We start from the raw sequence: 20,938 nt of genomic DNA on the forward strand, positions 1-20,938 counted from the left end.
TCTCTCTATTTCTCTTCTTTTCTATTGCTTGCTTTTCGGACGTGTGCTCGTCAGGTAGACAGCTTTGCTCGGATTTGGAGCTACCCGTCCGTGATGTTCTAGGAGGGGGCATGAGGAATTGAGGAAGAGGCAGTACCCTAGCTTTGGAGTTAGCCACTAGGAGTTGCTTACCATTTTGTGACTTTTGAAACACTAACGGCTTCAGTTTGTTCATGTCTTTGTTTAGTGTCTTTTGGCGATGATTAATATTTTCGCCCATTCTTTTTGGATTTTGTATATGTTAGTGGCGATGTAGTTTCCGCCTTTGTTGACTTAGTTTGTATGAACTAAAGATGACTTAACCGTTTATATGCATTGTGTTATTCAGGAAATTGTGAATCAGGTTAAGTTATCATTCGATAACGATAAGTTGATTTTCCGTATTTGAGTTACTTAAAGTGATGTCCCGGAAAAGGAAGGTTTTAAAAGGAAACAATTTTATACATCACCATTTCAAAACAAAAAAAATTTTACCCATTTTTCCGCAATGTTTTTTAGAAGTATTTTTCGGGGCATTACAGAGGCTGTGAGATGGTGTGTACACATTCAAAATCGATGACCAACAGCAGTAGCTGAAAATAAAACACCAGCAGAGGTATGAAGTGGTGAGAAACCAGTGGTAGATTATTTTCGAATTTTTAGATGTGTAGCACATGTTCATATACTAGACCAAAGGAGGAGTAAGCTGGATGATAAGAGTAGAAAATGTGTCTTTCTAGGAGTCAATGATGAGTCCAAGGCTTGGAGGGTATATGATCCAGTTTTAAGGAAGATCTTTGTCAGTAAAGATGTTACCTTTGAAGAAGAAAAATGTTGGGATTGGGGCAAAACAGAAGAAGTCAAACAAGACTTATTAGAATGAGAAGAAAATGATGAAAATGATGGAGAAGATGACCCAAATGAAGAGGAAAATGGTGAAATATGTTCCAACAATTTGAATAGCAGTTCGACAGAGGCATGTGCACCTTCAAATGAGCCTAATACATATGGAGAATTGGCTGAAGGGAGGGGTGAACGAAGAATAAGATCACCAGGCTAGATGGTAGATTATGAAACAGGAGAAGGATTACATGAAGAAGAAGATCTGAATGTAATGATGATGATATCTGAGGAAGATCTAGTTTCGTTTGAAGAAGTAATGAAGAGCATAAAGTGGAGAGAAGCAATGTCAACATAAATTGAAGCCATAGAGAGGAATCAAATTTGGGAACTTACTATACTGCCTAAAGGAGTCAAATCTATTGGACTTAAATGGGTATTCAAAACTAAGCTTAACAAAGATGGGGATGTAGAGAAGCTCAGAGCAAGGTTTGTGACAAAGGGTATGCACAAAACCATGGACTAGATTACACTAAAGTATTTGCTCCTATGGCAAGACTTGACACCATCCGTGTGATACTCACAATTACTGCACAATTCAGTTGGGAAGTTTGTCAACTTAATGTGAACAGTGCTTTTCTTCATGGTGAGCTCAAGGAGGAAGTGTTCGTGCAGCAACCTGAGGGATTCATAAAGAAAGGAGAATAAGAGAAAGTCTATAGGCTAGGAAAGGCATTATATGGCCTTAAACAGACGCTTCGAGCGTGGTACAGTAGAATTGAAGCTTACTTTGTGTGTGAAGGTTTTGAGAAGTGTCTCAGTGAACACACACTGCTCACAAAGTCACTAGGAGGTAAGGTATTAATAGTAAGTCTGTATGTTGATGATTTGATCTTTACTGGTATTTGATATGACTGACTTGGGAATGATGAGACATTTTCTCGGAATAGAAGTTAAGTAGGGATCAGATGGAATTTTCATCTGTCAAAGAAGGTATGCACGAGAAGTATTAGCAATGTTTGATATGAGAGGTTGTAATGCAGTAAAGAATTTAGGAGTCCCAAGTACAAGGGTGTCCAAGGATGTAAGTGGAGCTAGAATTGACGAAACTCTATTTAAGCAGGTAGTTGGAAGTCTTATGTATTTAACTGTCACTAGGTCTGACTTGGTGTATAGTGTTAGTCTGATAAGCAGGTTCATGTCCAGTCCCACCATGTCACATTGGCTTGCTACAAAAATAATTTTGAGGTACTTGAGAGGTACAATTGATCTTGCGAATCTTTATAAGAAAGGAGAAAACAACTTGAGACTCACAGTCTTTACAAATAGCAACTATGCCGGCGACTTAGACGATCGAAAAAGTACTTCTAGATTTGTGTTTATGATGGGGTCTGCTGCTTTTCTTGGTCCTCAAAGAAACAATCAATGTTTCTCTTTCCACTATGGAATTAGAGTATATAGCAGCATCATTGTGTGCTTGTCAGTGCGTCTGGCTCAGAAGGGTGTTGAAGAAACTTAGAGTTGAAGAAAAGACAAGAACTACAATTATGTGCGATAACAGCTCTGCTATACAGATATAAAAAAATTCAGTGTTTCATGGTAAAAGCAAACATATTGATGTAAGGTTCCTTTTCTTAAGAGACTTGGTGAATGATGGAGTTGTTGAGCTACTGCAAGTCTCAGGATCAAATTGCAGATATCATGAAAAAACAAATCAAGTTGGAGCAGTTTGAAAAACTTCATGGCATACTTCGAATGGTTGACTAAAACTCATATGCATTAGTTTAAGGGAGATATTGTTAGGTATATTTTAGTTGTTTTAGTTTGACTGGTTTGCTTTAGGTTATATGGAGAATAAAATCAATTTTAATGGCACATTATAAGCATTGAAATTGGTGGTTGGTTATGTTTTTTTTCTGGCTCAAGTAAGGCTATTTATATTGCCTCAATTGATCAATAAAATATCAATCTTCCTTCTTTATACTATCGCTTCAATTCTTAGTTCTAATAGTAAATATAGCAATAAAGAAGAAAAATAATTGCACATCATACAACACAACTTTCCCTTTGGTATTGTACACATACGGTGAAAGAAAGCCTTTTTTTCTTTCTTGTATTACTGCTTCTACCAAAATAACATAGGTCTACTTAATATTTAATATTTATGTATGTGCAATACATATATATGTAATGTATCAAAGTGAATGTCTGGTAAGAAAAAATGATTTCCCTTCATTTTTGTACATCAAAAGCCACCTTTTCATCTTCTGTAATATCTTTATAAATATTACAATTCTTCAAGTGACATCTATTGGTTTGAAATATTGCAAGCCAATTATCATATATTGTTTCATAAAACAACATAATAACTCATCTTTTATTTTTCAGCTACAAATAAATAATTTTAGAATTTTTTATTATTATTTAATTCTTAGTGCTAGCATAGAATTAAAATAATATTCCATATAATTATTTATTTGATCAAATTAAATTCTCCAATTTAATTATCAAATAATATTGTTATTTAGCAAAGATTAGAACATTCGTTAGTGTGAGACCCCATAGGTTCAGTACTAAGCTGGTAATAAATTAACTAAAGTAATTTACTAATCAATGTTAGCTTCTAGCAACACTCCTTAACGACCATATAGCATGAAGTAACATATATTTTACTTTCAAGAACCGCTAGAAGATTAATTAAAATATTTTCTTCCATCTTTACAGCTCTCACTAACTTTAAAGTATGATACAAAAATTGTCAAACTTTAGTAAGTTGTCAGAATGACTCAAAAAAACTCATTTATTTATTCATCATAATACCTTGGTCAAGGTCTAATTTTATTATAGAGCTCAAACTCATTACCAAGAGTTCATGGGTCTCTTCTTGATTAATCACTAATTCTACAAGTATTTGATCATACTCAATAGTCATTCAAATAACATCCTAGCATATTATGTGTTCGAAATTAAAGTATGATAAATAACATGTTAATATTAACCATTAGGAATTCTCATTTGAGTCAGTTTGCAACACCGTGATTTTCGACGTATGTTTCATTAATTAATTATTTTAACAAAAAACAATTTTAGAAATTAATCGGTAATGATTTAGGCTAAACCGTAGTTGAGTGTTATTCGTGTTTTGTGAATTCCTATTTTGTGGTAAATTTTGTAATTTTCTGTGATGGAAAGTTTTTGAGCTATTGTCATGCCCAAATTCGGCCTAATAATACATTTTTGAGTTTCGTAGCTCAAAATCGAACTCTGAGTGCGCCATTGGCTTTGAAATATTATTTCGAGTCCATATAGATATCATGTTTGTCCATGACACATTTCTAAATATTTTTCACTCCGAATTTTGTGTTCGAAGTTCTAACTGTAAACCGAAATCGGAAGATTTTTAATATCCAGCCGAGTATTAACTGGCAATACTCGGACATGGTTCAATCGCGAATGTTTCGCCGAAGATGTCACATCACTTTCACAAGTGAAACTTGTTTGTCTAGCAAGCAAAAATACTCATCTCTTACACAAAATCCATTAAACTCCTCATCTACCCATTAAATCATTTACCCTTTGAAAAACCTTTGGTTTCCCCTCCCCAAATCAGATTTATTTTCTTTAAAAAGAGCCCCTCCTCTAACTAGAGAAAACCCTTGCCATTTTCTTTCTTCTTCATTTTGATTCTCTAAGAAACTCCAAGGTAAGTCTTCACTTTCTAGTTCTTCATCTCTTAGGATCTAACCGTTAGGTGTTTACGAGATTTTAGTATGATATTTATATGCATATTATGAACACTTTCAACAGTTGAAATTTTCTAATAATCTTTCTAACTCTTGTTATAATCAAGAACTCAAAAAATGGGTTTTCGTGAACTTAGAAAATTGTTATTTTGAAACCATGAAATCGTGTTGTTCATGGGGCTGTTTTAACGTTTACAAATATGCATTTTAAAATTTTAATGAAAAGAGGATGATTATGAAATCAAAGATATCTTGATTTAAAATGTTGTTTTGAGCATGAGATCAACACTTGTAAAGAAGGTGTTGAAATGACCATGAACACGATGGGAATCGTGAATGAGACTTTCATGAATAAAGGATGGTTCAAGAATATGAATCTTGGACCGGATGGATGAAAGTGTTGGATGTTCTTAAAATAGATTAAAATGATGTCTTTATCTTAGAGTTAGTAGGTAAAAGATTTAACTCGCAAATCACTGATTGGTTCTTTGTGTTTAATTTCGAGGCGTTCGAAGTCAGACAACCTACCCATTCACTTAAAGAAGATCAATCGTTCTACAACCCAAGATGAGGGAGAATACATCGTGACATAGTGGTGTCCGAATATGACATCTGGATCTCCCAACTACCTCAAAAGTTGGGAGTTATATTTGTTTTTTTTAGAAACTCGTACTTAACCAAATGATTGCGTGCCTGGATTAAATACAAATGATTTCTTAAGTTGTATACCCTAGGATAAATTAAAATATCAAGTATTATGATAGTTATCCATGAAGGAACACCACTCGAGAAACTAAAACGTATAGGGAACGGAAACAACGGATATTTTCAATCTGGTGGCCCAAAAGGGAGAGGAAGTAGTCCTGGCAACAAGACTCCCCTCGCCTGGGCGAGCCAGCCTCGCTTGAGCGAGTGGTTCTTGCCTGGGTGAGCCAGCCTCACTTGAGCAAGTGGTTCTCGCCTGGGCAAGGGCCAGGCAGATGTTTCGCTTGTTCTAGGCAATTCAGGTCGCCCGGTCGACAATATCTCGTCCAGGCGAGACCCATAGAGTGATTTTCACTAGTTTTTGGTGGATTTTTCGCTTGAGCGACAGGCTCTAGCTTGGGCGAGAGTCAGACAGAGAATTGAGTCTGTTTTGATGAAATCGTCGCTTGAGCGATAGTCTCTCGCTTGGGCGAGAGACATACAATGTTTTTGATTGCTTTTGATTGGTTGTTTACTTATATAATAACCCTAACTTGGGTGAGAAGTATATTTAATAATTGGGAGAGATCATGGCTCGAATGAGGAGCCGGATGCCCAAATCAACAAACTTATACAGTTATATTTGTTCTTATGCCTTATTCAGGCAAGAATTCTGACGATCACGTCGTGATCAAGGTGATGCCTAAAAAGGATTACATGATACAACGCATCGATGTCGTGTGACCATAAGAGGCTTGGCCATGTGGACGTCTAGGATAATTCAGCGATGGTTCGTAGTGGTAGGGATGTTATTCCTATATTACGTGATAACGTAAGATCGGATCCCATAAGAAGCATTCCTTTGGGAGATGTCGTAGGATGGGCCGATCGATATAAAAGAATGATTAAAAGATTTAATCGGCTAATCTCATTTAGTGTGCATACTCATTATGAATAACGAAGTAGTGGAGAGGAAATTTACCTGAGACGAATGAACCACACAATGTTGAGAGGGGCGGCGATGGCGGTGATTCGTCAGCAAAGTCTTGAGGGTTAGTCTAGGTGAGACGAGTCCCTTGTATTCCTGGATGAGGTATTCTATTGGATTGGACAGCTCTCACAATGCAAACTAGACGATCTCTGACAACCCCTCTTTACAATCAGGATCGATGAGAGGGATGCTCAGAAAGTGTTTAATATGACACCATCCTAAAACGGACAGTTCTTCGGAACATATCGATCATATATCCTTGCGAGGAATATTTTTGGTGCGTTCAAATCGGCTTGTTATGGGACCTACACTCTCGGTTATTTTCGAATAGTTTATTGAGAGGATATTGGTGTAAGGATTTATGAAATAAACATAACATTCATACATTGAGTTCATGGATATTGATTCTCATAGTTTGAGATATAATACCATTCATCATTTGCATTTATGTATGGGGAATATATTATGCATATCATTTGTGTCTATCTGGATGTGATATTCTGTGTAATTTCTCGCCATCAATGAATAATATTCATTATATGTCTTACTCCTTTTTCTTTTTGTTTGTCTTCAGTTCGTGTTCTCGTTCAGATGGACCGTACCGCGAGGATTCAAAGCTACCAATTCTCGATGTTTCAGGAGGGGACATGGAGCAGTGATGGACACCGATACACCTACACAGACCCTTGTGTCTTAGAGTTGGAGATGGTTTGTGATGGCTCTACGATGTGTTTCCCCTCATATCATGCGGACTTGAAGGTTTCTTTAACTTTACCTGCTCGTAGACTAGCATCTGCTGCACCATCCATTCAGTTTGTGATTCCCCACGGACCCACTGCTGCAAGGTCATCTACTAGGAGACGGAGTTGGGACGACGTGCTCAATTCCCCACCATGGAGGAGAGCTGCTCGATGGACGATGCCCAATCTTCAAGCAGATGCGGGAGTGGGAAGTAGGTCGCAGGATGCGTCCAATGACCCGGAAGAGGAGATGGAGGCTGAAGAGGAGGATTGTGTGGAGTTAGTCTATATAGAGGATTGCATTGAGGTGATAGACCTCTCCTCCGATTCTGAGACGGAGGAGGACCCAAGCGAGTGCCCTAGCGAACCCGCAAACATCAGAGCTAGTCACTAGTAGCCAATTCCATTTCTATTTTGCTTTTGAGGCGGATATCTGTGTAGGATACTTTTGATGTGCTGAATGGCTCAACCTATTTTGTATGTTTTCAGTTTAGACAGATTTTATTCCACCTTGTTTTTCGCATAAACATTTTCCATTATTTCAATGAAGAATTATTCCACGATATGTTGAGTTGTTTTTTGTTATCATTAGGTAACAATTGTTGTCTTTTCCGCAATTTAGGTTACTTAACGTGATGTCCCAAAAAGGAATCGAATATAAGAAAAATAATTTTATATTATATTATTTAAAAAAAAATTACTCATTTTTGGGTAGTGTTGTTGGAGAAATTTTTGGGGCATTATATAGTTCAATGATAATATTCATATATCTATCATCTATGTGTGTAATTTAATAAATGAGATCTATTAATATTTATCCAATAAATACTATCACACATATATTGATCTACCAGAATAATTAATGTCTTATTCTCAATGATTCTATGATCAAGAACAATTTAGACTAAAAATTATAAAAGACATATTTCTCATTATTATAATCTCTATTATAATAATAAGTCTCTAATTTTTAATCAAAGACATTATCTTATAATATATTTAATTAAATAGCAAATGTGATAAAACAAATGAATAATTACTTTAATTATATTTAATGACAGATTAGATCTTGGGCATAAATATAAAAATATATAAATATATTTCCAACACATATCCCTTAAAAAATTTATACTAGACAAAATATTACAATAAAGAAAGAAATTATTTGTAAAAATGTGTCCCGTATAAAAACAAGAATTGGAAGGAAATATGATAAACTTGAAGAAAAAAGATGAACAAGAAATTATAGTAAGAAAATAATTAAAAGAACATCATAGCTGAATGTTGGCAGAAAAACTACCAGAATGTAGTGATAGTATTGGCTATCAATATTTAAGAGGGAAAAGATGTATACACTGATAATGTATGAGTTTCATATACTATTATTATATCATCATTATTAATATTTAATTATGATTGGAATTTTGAAAACAATAGTATAAATGAATGACAAATAACAGAGTACATATGTATAAATATATACAATGTCATATATAGATTCATCCTCATTTTTTATATATCAAAACATACAGTTTAAGACATGATAGATAAAGATATATACTATATATGATCATTAGTGGAAATATAAAACTATTTTTTTTCCAAAAGTAATAGTTTAACGATAACTAGAAAAACTATTGCAGTTTTTATAGGTTAAAAGTGATAAAATAATATGAATTTATTAGATCTTTAAACTTAAGAGACCCAATTCAAATGAATAAAAGTATCATCTCAAAAAAACATAAGAAACCAACAATCACCCATAAACGACCATATGGCAACGGAAAGAGTGTCATTTATAATTTGTGTCATTTTATATATTATCAATTGTAATTAATTAATAGAATATTTAATTATTAATGTTTTAACTTAAATATATATTTTTTAACTAATTACAAACTAATAATAGTAGCACAACTTATAAAACAAAATATGAAACTCCATTACTTATGTTTCACACTTTGTAACTTTTTGAATCAATTTTTCAGACACTTGTAATATTTTGAATTAGTGAATAAATTATTAAAAACATTCAATAAATAAAAATTGAAGAAATTTTGTAGTATTTAAAAGTTAGTTATGAAAAAGTTACTTGAAATAGCATAAATATAATTTTCAATAATTAGTCCACGAATGTGTTCAACTAATGGTATGGCTAAGAGTAACAGACACAGAACTTCATAAATGATAAGAAGCATGTTGGAGATATATAGATTTTGGTGGCTATTTTAAAGTTAGAACATGTATTGCTTTAGAAGTCACTGGATTCATGTAATGGCGCAAGACAAATGAGTTGTCCTCGCCTAAATCTATATTCCTAGTTTTGAAGAATCTTAATACTTAAGGTATGTATATTTACCCACAGTAAAGTGCATACACATTTATTATTTTATATTTAAAATAATAATTAAATATATATGATATATAAGTTGCTCCATATATTTTTTCTCTGACTTAATTAAGATTTGAGTAAGTTTATGAATTAATATATTTCAAGATTGTTGCTGGACTGAGTGGACTCTAGTGGTGATTAAATTAATTATACTCGCCCCTTACAACAGCTCACCAGTCATCACTATATCTCTGAACAATTTTTAAATTTTTATACATTATTATATTAATAATATTTTCACGTTATTTTACTATTGAAATTATTATATTGAACGGTTCTTTCACACTTCATAATTTATTAGTAAATTGTGCTATCCTAATAATGTAAAAAACTAATCATTAAAGCAACATAATAATATTTCAACATTATTAATAACAATATTTCTGCACGAAATTTAAATTGCTACTAAAACTAAATAGTCGTACTGAAAAGTTTATCCGGACGCAAAAATATTATTTAAAATTGAAAATTTGAATTTATAATATTAATTCAATTAAAAATACAACCCGGAAATAGAAAAGTTTTTTTTATAGATTTAATCAAATCTAAAAATAATCCAAGAAAAATGATTTTTTATAGTATTCGAATATAAAAAATCAAAATCACGAATATCAATTGAATCTAAAGCATTAAGATTTGTTGAGACTGAAATAATATTGATATTAAATAATGGTGAGAGACACTTCGTACTTCGTACCTGCTAGCCCAAGTTTATACTTTTATTATATCAATTCAAAATTTATATATTTTATTTTAAAGAATTATAATTTTTTTTTGTATTGAGTATATTTTATATTATATTTTTTATTGGAGATACTTTATATTATAAGATTTTTTTATTATAATGCTAGAGAGATGGTTAATAGGTTGATGGTGCTTAATTACATAATTACATATAATTATATGTTTTTTTGTAAAAATTAAAAAGTCTAAGGGTAAAGTAGAAAAGTGAAATTACACCATAGTAATTATTTCATGTTTTTCCTTTACATATAGTATAGATATAGAAGTAAAGATATAAGTATAGATATAAATTAAGTAATATATAATTAAATAATACAATGAAAATTAAATTATTTAAATCAGAATTATATCCAAACAGAAAAATGTAATTAAGTCCCTCTAACTAACCCACTTAGTTTGCGTCTGACTATGATCTCACTTCATGGGTCTTTCGTGTTGGAAGAAAATATTCAGAACCACATGTTCCTTCCTCTTTATTTGTTTTCATAAAATAATTGACTACTTTACCATCTTAGATCACGGTAGCCACTTTAACTTTATGGGAAAATGCTTTTAAACAACTACTTTTATATTTTAATATGGTGTGTGTAATTAACAATGGACATATTTAAAGAATATGAATGAATGTATTTGCATTTTTTTTCTCATATTTGAAATGTATGGGGATTTTCTCGGATATTGGAAAATCCAGTACTAGTGATTGTGACACATGCCAAAAAAATCTTAAAATGTTATAATTTTGAATTATTTTGTATATAAAATATTTTAAAATAAGAAAAAAAATATTTTCTTCTCATATGTCCATACCGACTTTCTGGTCCAAAGAATAGTGAACTTATTTAAAATATGAGAAAAGTGGTCATGCTTGGCTAGTGGAGCAAAATGTCCAACCTTCAGCCAGAAGGCCAGATCCTATATTCAGTATTTTGAATGGAAAGACTATATTAAAAAAATTCTCCTTAAATGGCTATTATTCACTAGATCTTCCTTAAAATAAATAAAAAACTATATCCAAAGTGAATAAAGTAAAAGAAGTGTAAAATGTAAATGATAGAAATTGAATTTTATTTTATGACTGTTCCTGTCAAGTCAACTTTAGCTTTATATTGGCCTTAACCTATCAACCTGAGATTCAGTTGTTCTGGCAAACAAATCTAACCACAAATGAACAATAAGTTTTCTCATTAAGTTCTGTTGCAAAAACATCATCATTTTGTTGCCAACTATAATGCCTCATATTCTATTTTTCCTCTTAATCCTTAGCACAAAAACACTTCTTGTTCTAACTTCAGTGTCAGATAAAACTGAATTTGTATACAACAGAAACTTCAACTCCAACAATGTAAAACTCATTGGTGATGCCACAATCCAAAGCTCTATTCTTACTATTACTAACCAAACCTTCTTCTCCATAGGCCGTGCCTTTTACCCTCACATAATACCAATGAAACATGCAAAATCTTCAGCCCTTTTACCCTTTGCAACTTCTTTTATCTTCTCCATTGCTCCTTATAAGAATTTCCCTATAGCTCATGGTTTTGCCTTCATGATCTCACCTACTATGGCTATCAATGGAGCACTCACAGGGAACTACTTGGGCCTTTTTAACCGTTCCACCACGGGTAATGCTTCAAACCATGTATTAGCTATTGAGTTTGATGATTTTAGGAATGAGGAGTTCAATGAAGTGAATGATAATCATGTTGGTGTTAACTTGAATTCAATAATGTCTTTGTATTCTGAACCTGCTGGGTTCTGGGGTGGTGAAAATTTTGAGGAGTTGAAACTGGCTAGTGGTGAAAACTATCAAGTTTGGGTAGAGTTTGAGAATTCAGAAATTAATGTTACTATCGCACCTGCAGGGGAAAAAAAGCCTCATAGGCCTTTGATTAGTAAGCCTATTAACCTTTCTGGTGTTTTGTTGGATGAAATGTATGTGGGATTTTCTGGATCAACAGGTAAAATGGTAGACGTGTGTAGAATTTTGGCTTGGAGTTATAGTAATTCAAATTTTTCGATTGGTGATGCTTTGAAGACTAAACATTTGCCCTTGTTTGTGCATCCAAAGGCATCGATATTTAGATCGAAAGGTTTCACTATTGGTGTCGTTTTCGGAGCACTATTCATCACTGGCTGCTGTGGTTTGGTGTTTCTAAGTTTATTCAGAACCAGAAGGGAAGAGAAAGAGGAAAGGATTGAAGACTGGGAACTGGAGTATTGGCCACATAGGATTAATTATCAAGAGATCTGTGATACTACAAGTGGATTTTCTGAGGAGAAAGTGATTGGGATTGGAACAAGTGGGAAAGTTTACAAAGGTGTTTTGAAAGGAGTAGAAGTTGCAGTGAAGAGTATCAACCATGAGACTCAACACGGGATGCGAGAGTTTCTGGCAGAGATTTCAAGCTTAGGTAGAATGAAACACAGGAACTTAGTTGGTTTCAGAGGTTGGAGTAAAAGAAAAGGAGGAAAGTTAATACTGGTTTATGATTACATGAGAAATGGGAGTTTGGATAAAAGGATTTTTGAGTGTGATGAAACCAATATGCTAACATGGGAAGAAAGGCTTAGAGTTTTACAAAATGTAGCTTGCGGAATTTTATATCTACATGAGGGTTGGGATGTTGAGGTCTTGCATAGAGACATAAAAGCAAGTAATGTACTTCTTGACAATGACATGAATGCTAGGTTGGGGGATTTTGGACTGGCCAGGCTGCACCACCAGGGACATGTGGCTGACCCAACAAGAGTAATAGGGACTTTGGGGTACATGGCACCGGAGCTAGTTCGAGTTGGGAGGCCATCAACTGCAACTGATATGTATAGTTTCGGAATATTGATGTTGGAAGTGGTATGTGGAAGAAGGCCTATTGTAGCAGAGAAGCCACCATTGGTTGATTGGGTATTTTCCCTTATCGAGAAAGAGGAATTGAGTTGTGCCATTGACGAGCGTTTGAACAGCCAAAGTGGTTTTAACAGCGAGGAAGCTAAGAAAGTTCTTCATTTGGGTTTGTTATGTGCAAGTTCAGAACCTGGTGATAGGCCAACAATGAGACAGGTGGTGAAAGTGTTGGATGAAATAAAGTGCAATGAGTGTAATGAAGAGTGCATGCATGCTAGTTTGCTCGGAAAAATAAACTCAGCAGCATCATGGTCTAAAAGGTCTGCTAATTCTCCACATGGACATTATCCTACTTTTGATGAAATTTGCCAGACCAGCTTTTATTCCACAATGTCTAGTGTCTCTTATCCCAGTCCACGACCGGAGCCAGATTTTATCTCAGAAGGGAGGTGAAAACTTGGGACTGAAATTGATTCAACTAACTTGTTAATATTTTGATTTTAGAGAACCTCGGTTTGCTGCTGTCAGGGACAAACACTTGCATTTACACAGTGCAGGCACTTGTCTCTCTAGAAATCTTTAGTTTGGCTAAAATAGTGTGTTAAACTACTCAGGCTGCTACCATTTGTACAAAATTGGAGTGCTTTTTTTCTTCTCTCCCTTTTCTGTGCCATAAAAAATTCAATCTTTATTAGATGATGACAGTGTACAATGAATGTTTGTGTTTTTATTTCAGACAAGGGATTTATGTTTTAAAACAGACATGGGTTCTGTAAAATTTTAATGATTTACATGTGCCACATAATTATGATCTACTATATGCTAATGAGTAACTATATATGGAGCCCATTTCGGGAATAATTAATTTTTATTTCTTTATTTATATTCCCTACCTTTTGCTCCTCATTTTCTCTACCTCTTCATTATGTTCTAAGACAACGTCCTATGGCACCACAAGGGGTTTCAGTAGTGATAGCTCTCCTTTGACTTGTATTCAGGAAAAACAACAAAGCAATATTATCTGCTTGGAAAGAGTAAAATGACAATATATTTAAACTTGAAACTCTATTGTTGTTTACCTCTTCATTTTCACTGTTTAATGCTGTCAGTCTGCTATTGCCTGTGGTGACTTGATTCGTACATTGACTTCAGAAGTCCTTCTCCTATGAAGTAATTGCAAATTGCAAACCTTGCTTGACTTGATAAGTTGACTTTTCAAATGACCCATCTCGGAGGGTATTTCGTTTTCAAAGAAGGAAATACTTTGAGATTTCTTCCTCCATATTCCTGGAGGTTTGACAAGATATTAAGTATTATATGCAGCAACTAAATTCAACTTAGAAAAGTTTCTCTTCCATTCTCATACTGAGATTTCAATCCAATGCCTCCACTTGAGCTCCTAGTTATTCTTCTTCATGCCATAACCTTTCTGAGTTCAGTTTCAACTACTGAATTTGTCTACAACACAAACTTCAACTCTACAAACATCAAGCTATACGGAAATGCGACTATTCAGTCTTCCATTCTAACTCTCACTGATCAGAGTTTTTTCTCCATTGGCCGCGCTTTTTACCTTCACAAAATACAAACCAAACCATCCAACTCATCCAACCTTCTCCCCTTTGCAACCTCCTTTATTTTTTCAATTGCGCCGATTAAAAACTATGTTATTACTGGCCATGGCTTCGCTTTCATATTCACACCATCGAGGGGTGTAAATGGTACAAAACCAGCTGAGTATCTTGGTCTTTTCAACTTAAGCAATCAAGGCAATCCTCATAACCATGTTGTTGGAGTTGAGTTTGATACAATCAGAAATGAAGAGTTCAATGATACAAACGACAATCATGTTGGCGTTAACATAAACTCGCTTACTTCCTCAACTTCATGTGAGGCTGGCTATTGGGGTGGAAAACATGATAAGGAGTTTAAGTTATTAAAGATAAACAGTGGACACAATTATCAGGTATGGATTGAGTTTATGCATTCAAGACTTAATGTTACCATGGCTCGAGCAGGGCAAACGAAGCCTAAAGTGCCTCTTATCAGTTATAATATTAATCTTTCTGAGGTTCTGTTGGACAAAACATATGTTGGGTTCAGTGCAGCAACAGGCAAGATACTAGACAGTACTAAGATTCTTGCTTGGAGTTTTAGTAATTCAAATTTTTCAATTGGTGATGCTTTGTTGACAGACAATTTGCCTTCATTTGTCATTCATAGAGGGTGGTTTTCTAGATCTCCAGCTTTAGTTGAAGGGCTCATCAGTATCATCTGTGTGTTAATACTCGGCTGTGGATCTGTGGTGTTGTTCATTCTCTGCAGAGGAAACAAAACACAGGAAGAACTTGAAGAGTGGGAATTGGAGTACTGGCCTCATAGGATTAGTTTCCATGAGATTGATGTAGCAACGAGGGGGTTTTCTGAAGAAAATGTGGTTGCTATCGGAGGGAATGGGAAGGTATATAAAGGAGTTTTGCAAGGGGTAGAAGTTGCAGTCAAGAGAATCCCTCAAGAAAGAGAAGAAGGGATGCGAGAGTTTTTGGCTGAGATTACAAGCCTAGGTAGAATGAAACATAGAAACTTGGTCGGGTTGAGAGGTTGGTGCAAAAAAGATAAGTTATTTTGAACTGGAAGAGCATCAACCATGTCGGATGTGTTTGGTTATGGAATATTAGTGCTGGAAGTAATATGTGGGAGAAGACCTGTTGAAGAACATAAGCCAGGGCTAGTTGAATGGTTGATGTCCCTAATGGAGATTGGCCAATTTCACATTGCTGTTGATGAAAGGTTGAAGGCTAAGGGGGGATACCCCATTGAGGAAGCTGAGAGATTGCTTCATTTGGGTTTACTTTGTTCAGAGTCAGATTCTAGTATTAGACCAAATATGAGGCAGGTTGTGAAAATGCTGGAAGGGGGGATGGAAGGCATTGAGTCAGATGAAGAAAGTATGGAAATGAGTTTGCTTGGAAAAATAAAATCAGCAGCAATGTGGTCTAGAACTGAATGCACTTTTCCATATAAAGATCACCCTACTTTGGATGAAATTAGGACGTTCTCTTTTAGTTCTAAGACAACTAGAAGTGGCTCAGTTACCATCCCAGAATCAGAAAGCATCAGAGGAGCCTTGTACATGGAAAACTCTAAAAGCACACTCTAAACTTAATATCATGTATGATTTAGTCCTTAAATGTGCAAAATAGGATTCTCAATTCCACTTTGAATGCAAAATAGCCCTCAACTGTTCAAAAATATCCCTTGAATTTTTTACATTATTTTGATTTAGTTCTCAAACTTCAAAATATGTGTAAGAAGAATATTGCTTTGCACTTTAAATTTTCCATCAAATTTTAACAATTTAGATGGTGAAATACTATTTTGCACCTAAACCATGGTCCAGGCTCCCTTTTTACACATTCTTTTAATCCAATGATTAAATCAGACATCACGCTAACCTTCATTGCTTATTTTTTTCACTTTTACATACAATATACTACAATATAGTAGTTGTAGTTTTTAGGTGATCCTTCTTGTTTGAATAAAAATGACACCTCAGTATATAAGGCTCTTACCTAGTGGGATTTGGGGAGGGTAGACCTATGTAATTTTACTTTTACAAGTGAAGAGACTATTTTAGGCTTTTGAACTCATGACCTCTAGAACGTAAAATAAACAACCTTACTATTGCACCGAGTCTCATTAATATCCTTCTTGTTTGAATGAATGAAGAATATTCAAGGTCAAACTTTTATAAAATTTTCAATGCTCATGGTTAGTAACGTCCAAACAAGGAAGTCTTGGCACAGAGTTTGGGTGATAGATTCTTCTAGCTTTAACTACCCCATTTATTCATTCACAAGTAAAATTCAAATGATGCTTGAAAATTATGAGTTATCTCATCATGTTTATTACAATATGGAATCTCTCTGCAGTACTTGGTGTCTTCTGATAAATAAACTGAAAACATACCTCTGGAATTGAATTGAATTCTCTTATGTCTAATTGCGAGTTGATTTTTGGAGAATGATGGATGAAAGAAAAAAGTTTGAGAGCCATTAAATACACTTGTAAAATACTAAAATGACTCTCAACTCTTCCTTTTTAATTCATTTCCCTCCAAAAAACAACTGGCAATCAAAGATATTTAAAATCCACGATGGAAAATCAGAAATTAGTTTTCACGGTTTTCATTAAAATTTTAATCATGCATAATGGAATCAACATGAACTCAAGAGTAATTTATTAGACAATGAAGACAATCAAGACAAGCAATCTGTCCAAGCCAAGGCCACGTTAGGCCAGGGCCTATCTACACCAACACACAGGCCAAGCCAGGCCAAGGCTAGTCTACACAGCAAGGCCAAGGCATGCCTGGACCAATCTGCACCAACATACAAAGCCAACCAAGTCAGCATGCACGCAAGCCACGAGCAGAGCAGGACCAAGCCAACCAAGTCAGCAGGCCACGAGTAGAGTAAGGCCAAGCAAACCAAGTCAGCATATGCAGGCCCCAAGTAGAGGCCACGAGCATGAACACAGCAGGGCCATCAAGGCCACCATACCAAGGCCAAGCAGAGGCCACGAGCACGAGCACAGCAGGGCCACCAAGGCCACCATACCAAGGCCAACTCAACCAAAGCCCACATCATACATTACCGCACACGATAGCTTGTGCCTCAAGCAACCACTTTTAATCTTTCTATTTTAGCACATTTTAGTTAGTTAGTTGATGCTTCTCTTTCCTATATAAATAGTATTTGTGTAATCTTTGTAATTCAATTAATCATTCACTTTAATCAATAAAGATTCTCTTTTCATTCTTGTTTACTTCTTTCTTCCTTCTCAAGCAAGAAAGTGTTATTCACTTTCTCCTCATCCAAGGAAGATTGTATTTTCACATTCTTTTATGGTATCAGAGCTCTCTTTACAAAGAGCTCTGCTACATTCAAGATGACTTCTTCTACTTCAAACCTCTAAAGTTCTCATATGGATATCACGCAAGATCCATGCTATGTGCACCCTTCGGACAATCCAGGAACTGCACTCGTCTCACCTCCCCTTAATGGCAACAACTATCACCAATGGAGTAGATCCATGAGGATGAGCCTCATATCTAAGCAAAAATTCGAATTTGTAGATGGTAGCGTTCAAATGCCAGCAAAGGAGGATCCAATTTTCAAAGCATGGGAGAGAGCAAACAACTTGGTAACCTCCTGGATCATAAGGTCAGTTTCTCCATCCATCTCACAAAACATCTTATGGATTGACAAGGCTTATGAGATTTGGGAGGAACTCAGGGAAAGATTCTCCCAAGGGAACCTTTTCAGAATTGCAGACTTGCAAGAAACAATTGTTAACTATAGGCAATGAGAACTCAGTGTGAGCAAATATCATACTAAGATGAAAAGCCTATGGGATGAATTAGAAGTCTTCAGACCTCTTGCTAAATGCAACTGCAATAGTGAAAAATTCAGAACAGAGGACAAAGTGATCAGGTTCCTAAAGGGATTAAATGACTCATACTCTAATGTGAGGTCTCAAATCATGTTGATGAAGCCTCTCCCTAACATGAACAAGGTCCTATCACTAGTCATTCAGCAAGAAACTCGGATATATGGGAATGATTCAGAGGCCAAAGCAATGCAGGTTGGAACAAACTGGAAAAAGGGAGGAGCATACACAAGGGATGCAGGGCAGAACAACAAAGGATCCAACAAAAATACTTGGAATAAAACCCCAAGTTCTACTAAATTATGCACTCATTGCAAGAAACCAGGGCACACCATTGAAACTTGCTATAAGATTCATGGTTTTCCTCCCAACTTCCAGTTTACTAAGAACCAACAAATAAATTCAATGACCACCACACATAACCAAGACAAACATAAAGAAGAATATGATATGTTTGGGCTGAGTAAAGAGCAATACAAAGGGCTTATAACCATGCTCCAGCAACAGCATGGGCAAAACAAAGCTCCATCACAAGAGGACAATATGATCAACACCCTCTCCACCACTTCAACACCCAAGGATCAACAAGAAGAACATCAGGATCCAAAAGGTAATCCTATATCCCAATAGATACTAGATAGTGGTGCTACTGACCATGTGTCTTATAATATCTCTTACTACTCTGCTTACTATAGAATTAAACCTATAAGAGTTAAGCTCCCAATAGCCATGAAATATTGGCTACCATAGCAGGGACTATACCTATATCTCGAGATTTAGTGATTCATGATGTGCTATACATCCCATCTTTCTCATATAACTCACTTTCAATATCTAAGCTAACTTCCCAATCATCTTGTGTTCTATCCTTCACTGCCTCTTGTTGTAAAATACAGGAGAGGAATTCTTTGAAGATGATTGGTATAGCTAGGATTTCAAAAGGCTTATATGTGCTACAAGAAGCCAAGCTTGACCATCACACTAGTTTTTCATTCACTAACTCTGTCATTGTTTCTAAGCATAATCTCTGGCACTATAGATTAGCTCATCCCTCACAAAATTGTATGGACACTATTAATACAAATCTTTCATATGTTTCTTTTAACAGAGATTATATCTGTGACATTTGCCACCAAGCCAAACAAAAAAGATTACCTTTTACCTTGAGCCAATCCTCCTCAAGAACATCTTTGATCTAATTCACATTGACATATGGGGCCCCTTTCCTATTACTTCAATACATGGACACAAGTTCTTTCTCACTATAGTTGATGATCTGAGTAGGTACACTTGGGTAAATTTACTTAAAAGCAAAGCATAAGCTTCTAAGGCTCTGCAACATTTCATTAATCTTGTTAGCAATTAATTCTCTGCCAATATAAAGATAATTAGAAGTGATAATGGATCTAAGTTCCTCCTGAAGGAACTCTATGCCAACAAAGGCACCATCCATCAAACTACTTGCACCTACACACCTCAACAAAATGGTGTTTTTGAGAGAAAACACCAACACATCTTGAATGTGGCTAGAGCTCTATTAATTCAAAGTCATCTCCCAAAAGTTTATTGGTCATATGCTATAAAACATGCTATCCATATCATTAACATTCTTCCTACCCCTGTTTTAGTCAATAATTCTCCCTATGAGATCCTACATAAAACTCAGTTTCAGTTCCAAAATCTAAGAGTTTTTGGCTGCCTTTGTTACACAAGCACCCACAAACATCTTAGGGACAAATTTGATCCCAGATCTTCCAAATGTGTCTTCATAAGTTTCCAAGAAGGGGTAAAGGGCTATATAGTTCTAAATCTAAAATCTGGGGCCATACAAATAAGCAGGGATGTCACCTTTCATGAACATGTATTCCCCTATGGATTTCTCCAAGATGATATCCCCGACCCATACAACCAGTTGGGCCTAGAAGACTATAGCAATCTTCTCTATGAGGACATTATTCCTCAAACTACAACCTCTGAACTCCAAATCCCTAATTACACTTCTGAACCTCCTATACAAGATCCATCCTTACCTCCAACACAAACCAGAAAGAGCAATAGGACTCACAAAACCCCCACTTATCTCCAAGACTATCATTGTGCTCTTCTGAGTAAGAATCACATTCTTCCTAAATCTAAATATCCTATCTCCTCTTATATATCTTATGACAATCTGTCCCCTGCTCATAAACTCTTGACCTTATCCATCACTTCACATCTAGAACCAAAAACCTACAAGCAGGCCATCCAACACCCTCATTGGCAAGATGCTATCAATCAAGAACTATATGCTTTACAAGATAACCACACATGGCTCATAACAGAATTACCCTCATCCAAGAAACCCATAGGCTGCAAGTGGGTCTTTAAAACCAAATACAACCCTGATGTAACCATTGAAAGATACAAGGCTCGTTTAGTTGCCAAGGGATTCACTCAAACAGAGGGAATTGACTATATCAAAACTTTCTCCCCTGTGGCCAAACTCACAACTGT

At 35.2% G+C, this 20,938-nt stretch overlaps 2 protein-coding genes and 1 pseudogene across 2 annotated transcripts; all 3 read left to right on the plus strand.

The window, feature by feature from the left end:
* On the plus strand, positions 1,874-2,377 carry LOC109359855 (uncharacterized mitochondrial protein AtMg00240-like). The gene has a single exon (XM_019604549.1). The coding sequence runs from the start codon at positions 1,874-1,876 to the stop codon at positions 2,375-2,377; it is 504 nt and encodes a 167-aa protein (XP_019460094.1).
* On the plus strand, positions 11,249-13,481 carry LOC109358990 (probable L-type lectin-domain containing receptor kinase VII.2). The gene has a single exon (XM_019603475.1). The coding sequence runs from the start codon at positions 11,381-11,383 to the stop codon at positions 13,445-13,447; it is 2,067 nt and encodes a 688-aa protein (XP_019459020.1). The 5' UTR covers positions 11,249-11,380; the 3' UTR covers positions 13,448-13,481.
* On the plus strand, positions 13,592-16,246 carry LOC109358991 (annotated as a pseudogene).

Source organism: Lupinus angustifolius, chromosome LG11 (genome assembly GCF_001865875.1).
Source record: "Lupinus angustifolius cultivar Tanjil chromosome LG11, LupAngTanjil_v1.0, whole genome shotgun sequence".
Classification (NCBI taxonomy): domain Eukaryota; kingdom Viridiplantae; phylum Streptophyta; class Magnoliopsida; order Fabales; family Fabaceae; genus Lupinus; species Lupinus angustifolius.

Excerpts from the sequence above, each read along its gene's own strand:
- LOC109359855 (XM_019604549.1), top strand. The coding sequence starts at position 1,874 with ATGTTTGATATGAGAGGTTGTAATGCAGTAAAGAATTTAGGAGTCCCA.
- LOC109358990 (XM_019603475.1), top strand. The coding sequence starts at position 11,381 with ATGCCTCATATTCTATTTTTCCTCTTAATCCTTAGCACAAAAACACTT.